Raw genomic sequence first — 20,253 nt, 5'->3', positions numbered from 1 at the left:
CTAATATTCATTTATGCTCACCCGACTCCAGAGGAATCTCTAATGAAAAGGGCAATAGTGCACTGGTTTGGGGACCTGAGTGCATAGAATCCTAGAATTGGAAGGAATATTAGCACATTGTATAGCATTATGCCTGTTTCTTTTCTTTTAAAGTATGTTCAATGTCTTTACTAGACATTATCTATAATTTGAAGAAGGAAAGCTTTACTGTGTTCTTAAGGGTTTAATAGTTACCTTCCATAGTACGGAACTTAAAAATCCCCTGGGAAAGTTAGGATGGAAATTTACATCAGTGGGGGAAGGAGACTTGGGCCTTCAGCTTTATTTTTTGATTGATTATCCCTTTTACAAACTGATATGGAAAGAGAAACTTACTTTTAACATGTTCAACATGGTTCATGTGAGAAAACAGATGTTTATAATAGGAAATGCTATTGTGTGGAGGGAATTATCAAAGCTCACTTACAAGTTTTAAAGACTTCTACGTCATAGGTCAGGTTTGATGTAAGGGCCATTGTGCTTGCTGTCTGGGTTGAGTGATGACTGCGATGGCTAATCATTGCCGTTATTAATGACCTCTTCTTAAAAGGCAAACAGAAAGAGGAAGTCTGGTGTCAGTATTAAGTCTGCCTTTGTGACTGTTAAAGTATCATCCCAATTATAACTGTCTATGGGAACATAGTGCAGAAAGTAAATATTTTGGTAATTCCCATGATCTTAGCCAGCAAGATAAACATGAAAGAACTAGTTTCATGTTATAATGACCACATATCCTGTGTTGCTGCTAGTGAGATGCAACTGATATTACTTAATTGTATAATATTCTGCCTCACTACAGTTGGATATGGTATATCTTAGAGCCTTTCTGATGGTTTTCTTGTTGTTTTGAAAAATTGAAATAGTTGAAATACTGTACAATATAGTATAGGATAGAAGTCAAGTAGAATACAAAGCACAAGTTGTGATGTGTACTTTAAAAAACTTTCTTTACATCAAATATCGAATGGTGCTTTAATGGACACAGTTGGTATTTATGCATTTTAAAATGAGACTAAATAAACAAATAATTAATTGAAGCGTCACTTTCTCTGTATGCCTTTTCAAATCCTCTGTGAAATAAAGTAGGATTTAAGTGCGAATAATGTAATAATTAAATTCAAACAATCACAGTGAGGAAAATAGTGATCATCATCAACTTCATAAAGCTTACCAATTTTATTCCTGGCTAGAGATGTGTTTATATTAATTTAGTTTTCTTAAAATACCTTTCCCTGACCTAGTTTGAGTCTACTAATTACAAAGAGATGATTTTGACCTTTCTGTGACAGTAAATTGTTGTAGAAACATATACATGGAAATCGCTGGCCTTCCTTCCTTTAAAAGCAGCACGCCCGCTGTGCTGTGGACCACAACGTGTGGCACTGTGTCTCCCTGCATCTCCGTGTTCAGTTCATCTTCCTGGCCCGCTGTTCATTTGGAAATCTTTCTGGAAAAGCCCCTTGGCTCAGGCCCTGTTTTTCCACCTGACTTTCTGTGTTGGCATCCAAAGTAGCCTTTTTGCCTGTGTCTCTGCATTGGTGTGCCCCTCACATCTTTGCTGGACTCACAGCCCAGTGCTCTCCCATCACACACCTGTGTACACACTTTACATGGCTCTTTTGGCCCCTGTTCAGATTGAACTCTAATGCCAGGCATTGAGGACCTTCAGTCACTTGGCTGTACCATATCTCATTTCTAAAGCTCATTTTATGTGACTCCCCGGCTACCCCCTTCATTCTGGGAAAGGTGAACCATGGGTACACAGCTTCTTCCATCAAGCCAGAGCGAAGAAGGATTTTTTCTTCACTTAAAATCGTGTCCCCTGTCTACCCTTCCATCTATTCTCTATTCTCTTTAAGAAGTAAATCAATGTTCATTTCCTCCCTCTTTATTCCGGCTTCCCATTCTCTTATGAATTTCACTTGGATGGTGTGATGCAATTTATTTCTCATTAAGTACTCTAAAATTATTATATGTACTTGTCCTATATTCTAATAAATATAAGGAAATATTCTTCTACATTCCCACAGAATTAAAGCAATTAAACATATAGTTGTATACAAGTATTGCTTGATACTCCATGTATTTTCATAATGTCTCACATAATTACAGATGCTTGTCCAACAACTGTGTAGTTTTTAATCATTTTTTTGGAAAGAAAGTGTGTTACCTCTGTTTCCACACCCCTCCCCTTTTTCTAAGATATCTCAAATATTTTTGGGTTTTATAAGACAAAACCTGGTCTCTCCTGTACAGATGTTAAAAGATATATGATAGATTATAGTCAAACCGCCATAAATAAATATTCACATACATGTTCATTCACATATCCTCATAATTCAAGTCAGTATACACAAAAATTTCCAATCTTAACGGTGATGAATACATACAAGTGAAAGCAACTGTTAGGTACACTTCACCTATATTGATTTAGCCAAATTTGTTAATATGTAGTGCTGACAGACATATGGTGAAATTGACATACCCACTTATTTCTGATATGGTCTTTCCGGAGAGTCCTCTAGGAAAATGTCAATCATAAAACTAATCTTATACTTGGCATCAGTCATCTAACTTAATGCACTAAAAGCAGTAAACTAAAATCTATTTGGTACCATAATGTTTACATTTAGAATTATGAAGCACTGAAAGCAACCTAAAAGCTAATAGTTGAAAAATATAAACTATGGCATATCAGTTGAACAGAATTAGGTCAGACTGGGGTTCAAATCCCTTTTGGAACAAATACTTAACTAGCTCTGTGTCCTTAGCAAGTGGTGGAACTCATGGAGTATTGGTTTCCTTATCTGTACAGTGGTGAACTAGACTATTCCCCAAGGACTGGTTCTGCTTTGGAGAGGTGAGAGTGGCCATTCGGATTTGATTTCAGGTTGCTTTCTTTTTATATTCTTACTGAACCAGTAAACAAACAGTACAGAAGGGGCACATGATATTAAGAAAGTTAATGAACGTGGTTCTTTAGTGCCTTTCTCATCAAGGAGTGACTGGAGTTTGATGGAAAACACTGTACAGAGTGAGGAAATGGCCATTTCTGAGGTGCTCAGAACCACAGGCTCACCCCTTTCACAGGGTTAGGATGGGAGCTGTTACAGGGGGAATTTCCTGTACTTTTAAAAATTTAAACAGTGGAATCCAGCCTTCGTTAGCTTTGGGTACTGTAAATGATTTACTATAACATAAAAAACATCGAGTGAGAAAAATATAGAATAAGTTTTTTCTTCTTCAATAAGATATGCAAATATATATCCAAATTATATTGCTTACACAAAGTAACTAAAAATGACATTGCTTGTTTGGTCTCAATGAATTAAACCACACATTGAGTTTCCCTGGGGTATCTTCACTATCATTTCAGGTTCAGGGTTTTGGTTCTTAATTATTGATATCCTTTGGAAGACAATAATAATAACAACAATAATAATACAGTGGTGCTAAATGCTGTAAAAACTGCATTAGATGCATGACTCCATTTGGCATCTACTTTTCAAAGGTGTGCACGTTTCACGAGGACACTATGTATACATCTTGGGCTTTGTAAGGACTAATTGAGATAATGTACATGAAGTTCCAAGTAATAGTGCCTGGCATGTGACAGGCATCCAAGAATTGGTAGTTATTATTGCCACTGTATGTCAACAATAAGATGCCATCTACTCTAAGTTATGGCATTGCTTTGTGGACGAATCAGGAAAAAAAACCAGACACTGCCAATTAAACTATGACGTAATAATTTTATCACTTAATTTTTTTTATTACTGAAAGAGCTCTCAGACTTATTTAGACATAAATTTTATCATAGATTACTCTTGTGCCTGAATAAGAAGAAAGATACAAGCAACATAAACTGAGTAAGGTATCCCTGGAACTTCTTCACATTCAAAGTTTGATTCCCCTAAATCATGACAGGTCATTAAACTACAGCTCATTGCTGTGTTTTTCCATGTAGCATTGTCCTGTGTACTATAAAGAGCATTGTTGATGCAGCATTTCTTGAGTGTGCCACTGTTGCCTTCATGATTTCTTTTTTCTGAGCCTCTTATATCCTTTCAAAAACTTTCCTTTTTGACTAAACTCAAAACTTCATTTTTCCTCCTCAGTTGAACTGTACGTTGCCTGAAGTTAAGAAGCCTCTGTTCAAAGTCAGCAAGAAATTTTAGGCAAATTGATGTTTAATGCTCTAACAATAGTCCTACATGATACATTAATTAAACCACATCTATTTCAGGGATTTGCCAGTTTTTCCTGACCTTAGTTGTATTGCTTGACCTTGACGTAGGATAGTGATCTCTGTGCGTGTCTTTCAGTAACAAAGCATAACACAGTTTATTCTATCTGGGTGTATTTTCTTGTCTCACATCCTGGAAAGCTTTCAGCTTAGCTTTTGCTTTGTGAGAAAATATGAAATTGCTGTCATTCTTCAGTCATGAATGTTTGCCTCACTCAGTTCAACTTTATACTTCTAACTACACTATTTCCATACCTTTCTGTGCACACAGTAACTTTTTTGCTCAATGATAAGTCATGGTGTGGTTTTAAAAGATAATTTAAATGGTAATTAATTCATTGAGGAGTATTAACATTGCACACAAGTCAGTGGACATGACATAATATGAACTGCTAAGATAAAGGCTGTACATGCTCAGGCAATGAAAACTATAGCATGACCAGAACCTGAAAGCCAGAAGTTATTATATACCACTGAGTATAAGACACAACCCTACTTCTGAGATGTGAGGGAGAAATGTCCTATAATTGATGGAACATAGGCCGGGCGCGGTGGCTCACGCCTGTAATCCCAGCACTTTGGGAGGCTGAGGCGGGTAGATCATGAGGTCAGGAGTTCAAGACCAGCCTGGCCAAGATGGTGAAACCCCATCTTTACTAAAAATACAAAAATTAGCCTGGTGCGGTGGCAGGCACCTGTAATCCCAGCTACTTGGGAGCCTGAGGCAGGAGAATCACTGGAACCTGGGGGGCAGAGGTTGCAGTGAGCCAAAATTGCACCACTGTACTCCAGCCTGGGTGACAGAGCAAGATTTCATCTCCAAAAAAAAAAAAAAAAAAAAAAAAAAAAAGAATTGATGGAACATATTTGTAAGCACAGAGTAAGGAAATGATCATTGTAGTCTTTTTTTTTATTAAGAGGGAATTTGTGAGTGGTTTGAATTGGGGACAGGAAGTTATAGAAAAAGGCAAGTCCATGACTTCCCATCTTGGAGTAGGTGTTTTTGACTAAAAGCACATTTCATATACAGTTAATAGGAAAAATCTTACCAGTTGTTGCTTTTTGAAGAGAAAGCCATGTATAAACAGTGAGAAGTAATGAAGACTGAGTCTCTATTGGTATCATTTTAAATTTGGTCTATTGCCTAACATAGGAAATTTAGGTTTAGATCTCACTGATAAGTAGTTTGTGAGAACCGAGTGAACACAGATCTTCTCACCCAAACAATGAATAAGAATTTGTGGATGAAATCACTAACAGTGTTAACAGGAATATGTTTCATTTTTTGCATTTGGAGTGGTGAAACTCCCCAGCTGCCTGAGAAATAAAAATCTAGCTTGTATTGTTTAACAGCTGTTGTTAGTTCCTTTCTAACCTATTGGGTCTGAAGTCAAGGTCATAAAGATTGGTTAGCAGTCTTAGAACTAAGTCCAGTGAACTTCACTAACTAGATTTCTCTATTTAGTAAAGAAAATGGGAGAAGAGTTAAACACACACCCAAGTAAGATATGCTAAAGGAATGCAAGAAAATTAACTTTTGTTGAGCATTATTATGTGCTAGGCATTGATCAAGGACTTTTCATATGTTATTTCATTTAATCCCCACCGTGTCCCTTTGAAGTAGGCAGTGGTAGCACATGCTGTGCATGTCCCATACCTATCTCTTAACCTCTCACCATTCCTGAATGCTCTCACCTGCTCAACACCTGCAGTTTTTTGCCTGAGGACTATCCCTGTTTGGCAGAGGCTACATAGCCACCATGCTCAGCCAATGACTGATAGACTTAGTAGATTAATGCCCAGGTTCCCTCATCCTTTATGCACGGTAAGTGTGAGAGTTATGTTATACACCGTCCCCCAGAGTTCTCTGGCAGGAGTGAGCACCGGTTGCTGCTCAACAGCATATACCCTTTATTGCTTTTTCTCCACTTTTCATCACACTTCGCCACTCCCCATTGGCGCTTCTTGGCTCAGCTCTCAAGTCAACTACTTGGGCTTTTATCTTTGTCTCAGGACTATTAGTTCCAATTTATAGATGAGGAAATAAGTCCAAGGCCACACATCTAGAAAATAACAGAGGCAAGATTTGAACCCAAACTAAGGGGCTTCACAAAAATGAACACTCTGACTCAATAGAGTAACTTTGGATAATGGGAGTGACTGCTCCAAGTATTGTCAATGATGAGTGCCTGATCATACTGAATTTTTACTCTTCTCCAATCTATTTAACAAGAATAAATGTCGATTTATATTTTATAGTTATATGTGCCTGTGCTCAAGCCTATACCATAAAAATGCTGGCAAATTCAATCAACTCATGGCTTGCTTCATATAACACTAAAACAAACTCAAGCTATATAATTAATTTTTGTACAAAACTGTTGAGGATGTTTTATATTATTTATCTTTGCATTATTGTATAGACCTTTCTGTCATGAATAACTTTTATTTGACAAATAATTATTCATATTATTCTAGGATGGGGCTAGGGCATGAGAGCTAAAACAAATAATTACTAAAGCACTTTACTATACTTCTCTAAGTACATTCCATTTTCTACATCATTATATTTTTTGTATAGATTCTTATATTATCACTTGAGTGTAAGCTACTTTAAGGTAGGATCTATATCTGATTCACCTTTTTGGGAAAAAAAAACTCAGTATTTACTGTGTCTTGTACTAGTTGGCTCTAAAGAAATATTTTAAAAATAAATGACTATATAGACTCAAATTTAAACTTTATTTGACAGACAACAATATTTAAAATTAGGATGAATGTGTGGGTAAACATACTACTTCATCACTATTACTCTACAGTTTTGAGATTTGTGCTGCTCCCCTACTGTTATCTTGCTTGATAGCTGTGAAAAATGACACTAACATTGAATGATGTGCAGCTCTGTCATTCCAGATGCAATTCTAAATATTTTTTTTCTCCAGACTTGATTTCTATTTGAAGAAAATAGAAATATAAATCTAGCATATGGACCTTCTGGAGCTGTTTCGTATCCATTGGCAGTCCTGATCAAGAGAGAAATGAATAGCCATGTCTTGAAATAGTGAAGTTTCTGGGTGGTCCTGAAAAATCCAAAGTAATTAAAGGGAGGAGAGAAAAAAAGAAAGAAAAGAAACCTGTACTGCTTTTCACTTAAATCAGTGGTTTCATGTATTTTTAGACACTTTTTTCCCGGAGTTCAGTCATTCCCTGTTCTTTGAGATTATTAAGGACACATCATGGTCAAGAGAGGAGTTGATGCCTTTAGCTTACTCACATGGTTCTTCTGTTGTCCTAGGTGGCAATAAAGTTTTCCCCAGACTCTGTCAAATATATGGGCACTCGAGGAGTCTTATGTGATCCCTTGTGTTGTATGTCTTGATAATAGGAGTGGCTGCTCCAAGTATTCTCAGTGATGAGTGCCTGCAATGAGTGTTTATATTTCAGACTCATTAGAATCATGTCTGACCATTGTTATGTTTTCGGGAGCCATGGTGTCCAAAGGCTATAACCATAACGTCAGTTACAATAGTCTATGAAGGTGCCAAAAGCTTTGGTGGACTCTTGTAAAAGTTTGGCCCAACCAAACTGGCACAGGCATTGTGCTTTTTTTTATTATGCAGTAAAATCTCACTTAATTATATGCAAATTATTCATTTGGATAAAGAAGCTGATTTAAATTTTCGTTCTGTGAATATGTTAATTATGACCATGAATCTTCTAGGGGAAGAAGTCATTTCTGAAGCCCAGTAAAGTAAAAGGAGCCTAAGCAGATCTAATGATAACAGATTGAAAGACAAACATAACGAAATGGGAAACACAGGCTCTGGGCCACAGTGGTCAAGTGTGGTATTTACAGCTATATAGTCCTGGATTATATTACAGCTCCTACTTTTAATAATTATGACATTTTCAGTGAAGTACCTTACATCTAAATCTTCAGTTGGAAGTTATAATATCCACTCATATGGTAGTTGAGAGAATTAATTGAAATAATACTTGTAAGATTCTCAGCATGTAAGAGGTCTGAAATAGGTTTTTTTTTTTTTTTTTTTGGATGGAGTCTTGCTCTGTTGCCCAGGCTAGAGTACAGTGATGTGATCTCAGCTCACTGCAACCTCTACCTCTGGGGTTTAAGCGATTCTCCTGCCTCAGCCTCTGGAGTAGCTGAGATTACAGGCGCCTGCCACCGCACCCAACTAATTTTTGTATTTTTACAAAATAAAAAATGAGGTTTCACCATCTTGGCCAGGCTGGTCTCGAACTCCTGACCTTGTGATCTACCTGCCTCGGCCTCCCAAAGTGCTGGGATTACAGGCGTGAGCCATTGCGCCCGGCCCCAAAATAGTTTTTACTTCTGTTGCTGTTGCTGCTATTTCTGCTGCTGTTAGTCAAGTGAACCCGCACAGAAAAGATAAACTTTAGAGAGAACTCTCACAAATAAGAATAATGGTATGGGATTAACTATCTACATTTGCTAAATATGTCTCATTAAATCTTAGCACTTGGCAAGGGAAATATTGTCCTGGTTTTTTACTGATGAGGGAACCGAGATACAGAGAACTAAAATAATTTTCTCAGAGACATTAAGCTTATGTTTAAAGCTTAAATTTTCCCAGAGACATAAAGCCACAGTCTAGGTCTTCTGACTTCTAATCCAATGTACTTTCATGGCCCATCCTTCCCCTTTTGTGGAAATATATAAATAAGTGCAAGTCATAGTGTGAGATGGTGAATAAGTGAAGGCTCAGTGTTGCAGGCCACATAGTTAATGACCGCAGAGGAAAAGGCAGCCTTAAACTCAGGGTTCATCTTTCTTGGGCTTCCATTGTCCCCTGGCTCTTGACCCGGTAATTTATCACTATCTTGTTAGCTTTCCTGTGCCTTCAAAGGAATGATTTTTATATGTTCTTTTCCAGTTGTTCTCACTGGGAAATCTGGTCCAAGTGATGTAATTTACCACCACCAGAAACAGCTTTCCCCTGGATTTGCATTATCAATTTGATTTTCTAGTCTTTATTTTTTTTTTGTAAGTTGCTTCTGAGTAGTGCAGGTAACTGGAAGCTTTTGCCTGAACTAAACTTTAATGCTTAGTCAAGGTGACTGGCTCCATCAGACATCATTAGTATTTTGCTTTGTTTTAAAACTGATGATCTCCATCCAGGATCACATTTTATAATAATTCAGGTAATCTACTTTGTGTTCCTCCATCTAAAGAATTTGGGGTTGGAATGGGAGTACAGGTCAAATAGAAATGTTCCTGGCAAAACATAAACTTACAAAAGGGATCAGAGTGGGTTGGTTTGCAGCAACTTTGTGCTTTCTGCTTGCACTGCAGCCAAACTCTCTGAAGGTCTCTTAGCTTGTATTTGTTAAAGAGGTTTTAGATTTTCATTCAATAGGAGGCAGTGTGCTTGATTTTCCATAAAATGGTGTGGATAAACTTGCACACTGCTCTACTGTTGGTTGAAACCTCAATTAAAGTTTTACAGGTTGTGAGTTGTGACAAAGATACGGAGAACTCCAAAAGTCCAATAGACTGTTTCCATTTAAAATAAAAAGGAATGGTACTGGGGAATGAGAGTTAGTAGATTGCATGTGGAATTTTCTTCATTTTATGATGAGTTGAAAGAATTAAAGCTGTTTTTTTCAGTGCTTTATTTTATAAAAACATTGAATATGATTTTAAACTTAAGATGCCATATAGACCATACAACTTGCTTTCATTTTTATTTTATTTTCTATTTTACATTCAAAGGGCTGTTTTATTTTTCAAAGGTGAATTGCTCAACATTTTGAGCCCTCTTTGCATGACAAGGGGATTTCACTGATTATAATCAAGCAAATAATATTTGGAAATAATCTGAACCTAGATGTTTCCTGAAAAGGACCTATACTTTCCAAGATATTTAATTTAGAACTAAAGTACCAAGTTTTATTTGTTCTGGGGTTTACAATGACCCATTATACGATTAGCTTTAGCATATTTAAGTATAATCTAATACAATTCCATACAATACGATACAAAGTAATAACCATAATGTTCTGTGGATCAATTATAAATACCAAACACTTTTCATTGTGAATCCTTTACATCTGTTGAAGAGGAAATTTTTTTCCCTTTAATACAGTTTGTTATTAAGATAAATGAATATGATATGAAGGTTGTTTCACCTTCAAATATGTAATGCAAGATGGGCCATTTCTGAGAGTCTTCTCTTTTCACTTCAAATCTGGACTCCTGCCACAAAATCTCCATTTGTTCTTTTAACAGGTCTCGTGGTTTTTTGTTTGTTTTTGTTTTTTAACCTTTTCTCTCTCTGTTAGATTTAACTGTGTGCACATTTGGTAATGTTACTGTGGCATTTTGTGGTTTTTCCCTATACCACTGTAGTTCAGGATGTGGTAGTGTTTCTATTATAAACATAGGTTTGTAGGAGTTTATAATTTGTTTGAAAAAAGTTTAAGGATATTACTTGGAAATTTAGATTTCAATGACATACTTCTATTTTCTGATTTAAAAAAATAGGATTGAATATATTTTCTCATTTCATAGTATCTTCCACTTAAGATTTCAGAGTGCCATACCATTTATATAAGATTGGCATAATGAATAGTGTTATTGCTGTTTTGTGGAGACCTCACGTGTACCCTAGAGAGATGAAATGAGTTATCTAAGATCACACAGTGAAGGGGCAGATGAGGTGAATGAGGTTAAATCAGAACTCAGGAGCCTCGGGACAGCTATCATCAACTCAACTGTTTTGATTCACAGGTGGCATGGGAATACTTTCTTAGTTTATTTTGTGCTTTGGTTACTTTGGTCGATACCCTAGGAAATTAACTTTACAAGTGTGGTCAAACTTTCTGCTTCTTACTGTTTCTAATAAGCCACTTGCTTGATCTGGTATTTAGGCCTATTGACCAGTGGAGACTAGCAGGGTAGTAAAGCAAAACAGTCAGAAATTCAGCTGTGGCTCTCTGGTCTCTGAATAGCAAGAAGCATAGCTCAGCTGAATTCAGTCAGGAGGAGCAGACTAGGCAAGGCCAGGTCCTTGAATTTAAAGAGCTGGCTCACAGAAAAAGGGCACACCAGCAATCACACTGGTACACAAAGGCATCTGGGACCAGCATGGAGCGTAGGAGCCTCTGCACAGGCTGGTAAGATGTGGAAGCAGAGAACTGGGCAGCCATGCTGGGGGATGCATACAGCAGGCAACTTGGCATTGGAGAAGTCAGGTAGCAGGCAGGGCTTCGGCCCCTGGGTCCAGTTCCTTGGAGGGATCTTGCAGAAGCTAGGCAGCTATCTATCAAGGAGTGACACTTTCAGCAGGCTCCCAAGGCAAGGGCTCTGGTAGAGGACTTGGGTAAAGCCAAGGTCTGGAAACAAAGGAAAACCCAGTTATCAATGCTAGACTAGACAAAGTAAACCAAAAAATCCCCACAAACCCAGTGGATAAGTTAACTTCCAATAACGACAAGGGCTGTGGAAAAGATAAAATAGTGTAACATGCACATTTAACTAATTCCTTCTCCCTTCCCTTCCCTCTCCTCCCCTCCCATCCCTTTCCCTTCCCCAGTTGCCTCCCACTCCCCCACCACTGTTGTTTTACACAGGTCAACCTGGAATTTACAGCAAATTGTGGATTTGGGGACTATAACAAAAATCATTTCTCACTGAAGAGCACATGCCCAATTCCCTTTCAGAAATTTTTAGTGCTATATTTCCCAAATTAAGATTTTCTTTTACTCTCACAATGTAAGACAAAAATACTAGTATGATTGATATTTATCTTTAAAGGATAAAGGTTAGGTATGTGCATGTAGTATGTGTATGTATTTAGACATTAAAACTGAACATTAGCCTTACCAATTTAAGGGCTATGAATAAAGGTAATGGGCTCAAATACCAAAAAGGTGTTTAAAATAGCTTACCTTTAAGGTACTTCTCACACCTGAGATTCTAGATGCCACAGTTTTATTTCATATTTCCATAGGTAAATATGCTACATGTTTGATCAGTGAATTATCACATTGTATTTTTATTTAACAAAACTCTCAAAGGCTCTTTTTTGTCTCAAAGATATTCCTTTTAGTCTTATATTTGAATTTATGTAACAATTCAGTCCCTCCAAGTAATAACTGTATTTTAGTGGCAATCTTTCTAAAGTACTGGCATCATGCCTCATCTATATTAAAGAAATATCCCATGCCAAATGCCTAAACATGACATGGTTTTTGACTTGATCTGCAAGTTGGCATCAGGAAAAGAAATTCTGTAGTACTCTGTATTAATTAAATGTCTTATCTACTTAAATTATCTAATATGTTACTGTAATCTATTTATGATACAGTAGTTTGCTTAAATGAATGACAGTATGAACTATTTTAATGCTGAAATGACCACAGAGCATACAAATGCCAAATTATATTCAAAGGATTTTTTCTTCTTATACTCCAGAGGTCTTTGTCAATGGCTCCAATTGAAAACATGCCCTCTCCAGTGATGTCTGGGTTTCTATTTTGTCTTCATTTACCTCTTCCCATTATTACTGAAATCCAAAGTCAATTCTAGATATTAGTCTAGTTTAGATTTTGGTAGTAGTAAAGAGATGTCTTTGTAACAACCAGTGTTCATTATTCTTTAGTGATTTGGGGTAGGAAGCTGTTTTTTGGTCTTTTAGGTCTCTTGAATCTCTTGAAAGGATTTTCAAGATGACTTTAAAATCATTTACTTGTTTCCTAACTTGCCTAGTGACACCTACAGGTGGGTCAATAGAAATGGGCCAATAGAGTGAAAAGTCCCAATTAACCAATTATGGCAATCAGTGGGAAGTTCTCTAGTGGAAACATGTAGAGTCTGCACTTTGATCTGAAGAACCAACTGCAGGGCCAGACACGGTGGCTCATGCCTGCAATCCTAGCACTTTTGGAGGCCGAAGCGAGCAGATCATCTGAGGTCAGGAGTTCAAGACCAGCCTGGCCAACACAGTGAAACCCCACCTCTACTAAAAATACAAAAATTAGCCAGATGTGGTGACACCCGCCTGTAATCCCAGCTACTCAGGAGGCTGAGACAGGAGAATCGCTTGAACCTGGGAGGCGGAAGTGGAAGTGAGCTGAGATCATGCCATTGCACTCCAGCCTGGGCGACAAGAGCTAAACTCTGTCTCAATAGACAGAGAAAGAGAGAGAGAAAGGGAGCCTCATAAACCTAGAAGAAGAGACATGGCAAGTGTGGCAAAGACCTGAGGCTTAGGTGTCAGTACACTCAATGTGAATCAAGAGTGTAATCCAACTGCCAAGAAAGCAGAGGCAACTGGAGGCCAGGCTGGTAGGAGAATTCCTAGAAAAAAGGAGAGAGGGCTGTGGGATACCTGTACTCCAAGCTGCAGCCCAGTGTCTTGGGGTCAGTCTGGGGTTCTCTACTTAGCTGTATAAATTTTTAAGTGTTTCAAATTGGAGCTCATTCAAAGAAGAGTGGTCAGGATGGAGAAAAAACTTGAAACTCAGTTTTATATAAGGAAGAACTAGAGGAACTAGGGTGTTTATTCTGGAGGAGAGGGTACAGAATTGCTGTCTTCACAGATAAAATGGGCTGTCATGTAGAAGAGAGGTTAGGTTTATTCTGCATGGTTCTGGAGGGTAGAAGAAGGGCCAATGGGGTAGACTGGCTCAGTGTGGGAATAGTTTTCTGTTGGTTACACATGTCCCTGAAAGGAGTGAACTGCCTCACAAAATAGTGATTTTGGATCTTGAAGACAGCTATGCCTAGGCAGATGGTTGCTATTGTATAAATGATCCTAGGAAAACCCCCACGAGACTAGACATAAAGATCTCCAAAGCTCTCCCAACTTTAAGGCCCTGGTTTTATAGCTCACCATCTCTCTGTCGAGCAAACATATTTCTTGACCATCCTCGGTATGCCAAGAACAGTGTGGGGATGTGGAGAACTCCAGTCACTCTCAGGGAAAACCAGACATGCAAACAGCACCCACATCACAGGGTGACAAGAGCTGTGATGCATCTGGGTGTGTGAAGTCTCAGAGCCCCAAAGAGGGCCCACTCATCAACCCTTGGATGGCAGTGCCTGAGCAAGTCATTAAATGGGAGTTGGCCAGGTAAAGAGTAGTGGTTAGGGCATTGCAGCACAAGCGCCGGCCATGTGCAGAGGCCTAAGGGAGAGACAGTGTGGGTGCAGGTGGATGGGAACAGAATACAATGGAGCAAGAGCTGGAGCAGAAAGTTCCTTAAATGCATCTGACCGTTTGAATTTAGGAGTTTGTATTAGTCCGTTCTCATGCAGCTATAAGGAAATACCTGAAACTGTGTAATTTATAAAGAAAGGAGGTTTAATTGACTCACAGTTCTGCATGGCTGGGGAGATGTTGGGAAACTTACAGTCATTGCAGAAGGAACCTCTTCACAGGGCAGCAGGAGAGAGAATGAGTGCCAGCAGGGGAAATGCCAGATGCTTATTAAATAAACCATCGGATCTCATGAGAACTCACTATCACGAGAACAGCATGGGGGTAGCCACCTCCGTGATTCAGTTACCTCCCACCGGGTCCCTCCCATGACACGTGGGGTTATGGGAACTACAAAATGAGATGTCGGTGGGGACACAGCAAACCATATCAGAGTTGAAGCTTGGGAGTAACCTCATCCGATTTGCATATTTGAACGGTGGCTCAAATGATAAGTTTGAGGATGGAATGATGGGTTCCAGAGGAACCTTCTGTCTGAGTCTCAGGGCTCTTACCTCTAATATAAGGGACTTGCACTATTCCGCAGTATTCTATGATCATAAATTAATTTCTTGTCTTTCTTTGTAATTGTATTGGATGGTCAGGCCCATGGTGCTCTAGGCCTTACCAGCCTTTGTGTACAGATGGAGTCACATTCACAGCAACACCCAGATTTCATTCATGCTTCGCTTCCCTGTTCTGCTTCTTAGGACCTCCAGATCCCCATAAAGATCTTATCCAGTTATTCCTGGGAGCTTCTGGGGATGCCTAAAGGGAGCTCCCAAACTGACCCCTCCTGCTCTTTACCTCATACTCCTTGTTGCCAGTGTTAGCTGAACCCACCTGAGGGTGGTGCCTCCCCGTGCCAGTCCTGCTGGTGCCAGTGCTCTCCATGACAATGCCGAGGTCCCTGCCTAGTGCTGACGTTCCTGGAATTGCAGCTGTCACTGCACTTTTCTAGGTTTTTCACTGCAGCACAGCTACACTGTTCTCAACAAAAGTGGGGCAATGGCCTACTTCCTTTGGGTCATTTCCCATCACCTGGACAGTGAGCAGTACTAGGCAGGCCCTGTGTCTCACACGATCCTTCTTGAAATAGCTCCTTTGTTTCTGCCTATAACCCCAAGGCTGTGGAACCAGTACCTGAGGGAGACACCAGGGTTTTCTCTCCATTCCAGTTTCCTCCAGGTTATCCAAAGGTCCTCCTTCTCCTGGCCCACTTTCCTTTAGCCGAAGATAAGAAAGATAAGGCAAAACAAACTATAATCCTGGCAGCTTTACCCACCAGATCATCAAACAGACATATGCCTGAGACTTTTTTTGTTGTTACTCATTACTCTCTGCCTGGCTCAGAGCTAAACCCTTCTCATAGATCTCCAACCCTTGGAGGGACAGACTGTTAATATCCTCATTTGTAGATGAGGATGAGGATAAGAGGAATTAAGTAACTTGCTCAAGGTCAAACAAGTGACAGAGCTAGAATTCCAAACCAGCCTAGTCTGGAATATTCCAGATACCACACTCTTCACAGGTCCCCAGTACTTGAACATAAACAGTCAATAATCTGTATAATACATCAAGTGCCCACTTTTCTTATTGTCATCTTTGTATTAATTCAAAATTGGCTTTTGTATCCAGGGCTGGGAAGAAACGGTGGATGCCGCCATTTCCCACCTGTTGAAGACTTGCCTGTCGAAGAGTTCTAAGGAGCAGGCTTTGAACCTCAACAGCCAGCTGAACATACCCAAAGACACAAGCCAACTGAAGAAACATATCACCTTGCTCTGCGACAGATTAGCCAAAGGTGGTCGTCTCTGCCTAAGTACCGATGCAGCAGCCCCACAGACCATGGTCATGCCAGGTAAGAACTCTGTCTACACTCCCTAAACACAATTGTACTTATACTAAATTAAAGGAATATGCCTGTGGTTGTATTTGGGGTTTAAATTTCATATTAAAATGACAATAGCCAAGAAAATTGATTTCATGTTTCCCCTCTGACATCCCAGGGTAACCCCTTGAATAAATATTCTTGAGATATTTGCTTGCTAGACATTTCTAGAATGGTATGTCTGTTTTCTTCTCTCTGCTTTTAAATATATGATCCATTTTGTTTTGCCTCTAACTAATAAAAAGTGGATTAGAGGATAAACTATTTTTAAGAAAAAGTTTTACTAAATGTGATCTCGCGATACAATATTTCATAAATGTAAATAGCGTGATACAAGCAACTAATGTAATCCAGATGAGTTCAGTCTCTTCTGCTGTTTGCTTGGATTGTGGTCATCAGAATAAGGGGGAAGAGACAAAGTGAAAGACGAGGATCAAGAGATGTGAGCAGGCTTCAGAGCCCAGGCATCCGTGGGCCAGCATGGAGAGAGATTCCACTTGCCCCTCCATGGGCAGTCAGCGATGGTCGTGAGCACCCAGGGCTGCCCTTCCCATCGTCATAGGGGCTGAGCAGTCAGTCATGCAGCCCTCAGGTCTCTTAGGGGCAGCAGTTCCCAACTCCTGCTTCCCTCATCCTAGCCTCTCTGTGGCAGCAGCAAGGAGCATTACATCAGTGAATTTATTGATGCAGCAGCTATAGCATCTCTTTCCTCCTACAGCAAGAACCACAGTGTGGGAAGTGGTGTGGTTTTCTCCTCTTCCTTCTTACATGCCTTTTCTTTACCTCCCCGCCCCCATTCCCTCTCTGGTAGTCTTGCTGTTGCTTTCTTTTCCGCCTCACTCAGCATTCCTAGAAGTGAAAAGGAATGCAAGTGAAATTGTAAAAGATAAACATGGAGACAGCATAGCATAATCTAATAGGCACAGACTCTGGAGACAGACAGAACAATGCTTGGATCCTGCCTCCTTTTATCCATTACTACTTGTATGACCCTGAGTATGTTACTTTCTTTTCTAGAGTCTTCATGTCTTCCTTTAGAAAGTGAATGTAATAATGCTTGCCCTGCCGCTGGGGCCCTATGAGTTTATCAAGCACCTAGCACAATGCTTGGAACAGAGACACTCTCAAAAAATTCAAGCTATAATTATTATCATTGTTATGGATATATGCATGATTCAGCCTTTACATTTAGAGGTGGAAAAATAGCTGGTTTGGGGTTATGGATTCTATATTCTATGATTTGAATATCTTTACCTCAACTCTATACATAGGTGGAAGCCAACTTTATTCCAAAGAATATTTTTTATTTGGCCTTTTATAATAGAAATGCCTTTCCATAGAGAAATAGTTCTGACATCGTTTGCCTTCACTTAGAACCTCTTTATCTTGCCCCTGTAACATCCTCTTAACTGTTCCACTTGTCCATCTTCCGTCCACTGCTACAGGATTGTTTTCCTCAGAGATATTTAGGCTTAATGAGATAGTAAATGAAAACTATTCATTATAATCAGTGTCAGTTTATGACACTCCCTCCCTGCTTGCCCACAGGAAAAATGAAGGAGACTTGAGGGAAAAGGGCAGATATATTAATTTTAAAAAGAGAGAGGGAGGGAGAGAGAGAGAAAATTTGAAGAGGGATGGGATGGCCCACCTGATTGGCTGATTACCTGTGAGTTCAGGCCGCAGCAGCCCTGAATTCTCTTCTCAGGTCCCTGTCTGAGCTTTCCTGTTCAGGGATCCCCAAATCCCTGCCTTAGTCGTTTTTGTTTAAATAACCAGATTTGTAAGTAACATAAGGGCTGTGTCCATATCTAGGATGTGGAACATTTTAAAACCTCAGTGCAAAGTTTTTGAATGTATGGAAGGAAAGGACAGAGAAAGAAGGAAAAGAAGGAAGGGAGAAAGAAATGAAGAAAAGAAGAAAGATGGACAGTGTGTTTGTTCACAGCCCGGGGGGCCCATCAGCCGGATTCATGCCTGGTCTAGCTGAGTTCGTTCTGTTGGAGAGATATAGGCTGTGTGCGTGTGCATCAGGGTCACAGTCGCAATGCCTTGCCTTTACTTGCCGGCGACATGCTTGCCACTCTGTGGTTGAGTGGCTCTCCCTCCCACTTGTCTTGATCTAATCAGGATAGTGAGATTTTAAAAAATTGTTACATCAGCACATGTTACCATTAACATGCTTAATTATTGCCTATACTACTTTTCTTCCCTATAACTCAGATTTTTCACATGCTTTATCCCTGTATTAGCATATTTTTGAGGTAGAAGAGACATGTAGAATTATTGCTGTCTTACAAATAGAAAATGGAGGCAGGAAAATTGAAATCTCTTGCCTGGAGTTTCATGGTTACTGGAAGGGTTAGGTCTAGAATCCAAATCTCCCAGTCCACTGTGCTTCCCTCTAGACCACACAGACCACAGTGGTACAGATCTGTTTTTAGCCAGAGCCTCCTCCTGTGTAAGCTATTCTTGATTCGGCCTTCCCCCCGCCCCCCCCCACCTCCCCCTGCCTCCCCCCCGCCTCCCCCCTCTGCCTCCCCCTGCCTCCCCCCACCAACTTAAATTGGTCTAGCAGTGTGAAAGGAAAAGGGCAGAAATAGTTTCACACAGTCTCTTTTCTTTCCTTTGCTATGAGAAATATATTAAAGATTTATCTTATATTTGTTTTGTGCTTAATTTTTATTATGTCCAAAGGTGACATGATAACATTATCATGAGTATTTCTTATTAAGAAATACTGTGAGGAGTTATTTCTGCTTCAAGCCTGTAATTGTGCAGTTTACAATGTTGGTTTAGCTCCAATAGTTGTATCAGAATATACAAAGTGGCATATTAGAAAGGACTGGATTACTGAATAAGCATAAGAGCTTTTCTTGCAGAGATGATCTTTTTTTAAGATTTAGATGGGACCTTTGAAATTGTCTGGTTCACCTCCCTCGCTCAACAGCTGAGGTAACGAAGGTCTAAGAAGGTGAAGTGAATAAGTGCTCAGTATTAAAAGGCAGGAGTGTGTGTAATTTTGCCATGTTCCCTATTAAATTGCAGATGGATAAACATCTCAGAATAAAAAACCTTTGGTCTTTTCTAGCTTCATGACTTTATGAGCCTAGCACCTTGGATGTGTCCTTTTTTTTTTTTTTTTGCTCTAGAGAAGGCCATGGTGACAACATCCTTCTTGGTGTCCAGAGTTTGAAAATCTTTCCCAGTGGGAATTACCTTATGAACTTCTTTGCCTCAGATTTCTCTTGCTTGACTTTACCAATTCTCTATCAGTTTTTCCCTTAACCTTTTCTGGTGAACTTTTTGTTGTTGTTGCAGAGCTATCAAATTTATTTCTGTCATCTGCAGCCCTGGTGTTCACATCTTTCTGCTGGTGAATGTAGCTTGTAAGGAATCTACTTTTGTTAAATATCTATTTTCCAATCTCAGCTATGTGCATTCTACTCTTAGAGCAGAAGTCACAAAGGGCCACCTGGTTAGTGTTTTTTAAAAATCTGAATGTAAGTGATTTAGTGGTCTACCTGGCCTTTTCATGCATATATGTTCCCAACCTTCTCCCTGCAGCTGCCTAGGACTAAAAGACTTGCTGTATTTTGCAGGAGGCTTCCTTTTATAACCTCAGTATCTAGGACAATATTTCAGTAGCCCTAATTATAGAAATGATTTGAACCTCTCAAGCATATATGCAAAACTTAATGTATACATGAGTCGGCCTAACTCATGATATTTGAAGACTTATCATTTTAACCTCATGAACACTGGAAGTTTTGTCACCTCTATGCTTTTCTTAAACTTAATTTCAACTAGGTGATGCTTTGCCCAAGAAATAA

At 39.3% G+C, this 20,253-nt stretch overlaps 1 protein-coding gene across 3 annotated transcripts in view; it reads left to right on the top strand.

Annotated features, from left to right (window-relative positions):
- Nucleotides 1–20,253, top strand: part of BBS9 (Bardet-Biedl syndrome 9) — a 478,120-nt gene that overhangs the window by 390,120 nt on the left and 67,747 nt on the right. For all 3 annotated transcript variants that reach the window (XM_003279188.3, XM_003279191.3, XM_030796212.1), the window contains one exon: nt 16,168–16,390. In XM_003279188.3, coding sequence (XP_003279236.1) covers nt 16,168–16,390 — 223 coding nt within the window. The remainder of the gene's footprint in view (nt 1–16,167; nt 16,391–20,253) is intronic.

Source organism: Nomascus leucogenys, chromosome 17, assembly GCF_006542625.1.
Source record: "Nomascus leucogenys isolate Asia chromosome 17, Asia_NLE_v1, whole genome shotgun sequence".
Taxonomy (NCBI): domain Eukaryota; kingdom Metazoa; phylum Chordata; class Mammalia; order Primates; family Hylobatidae; genus Nomascus; species Nomascus leucogenys.
Note: the sequence above shows the minus strand (reverse complement) of the source record. Positions and strands in the feature narration are given on the sequence as shown.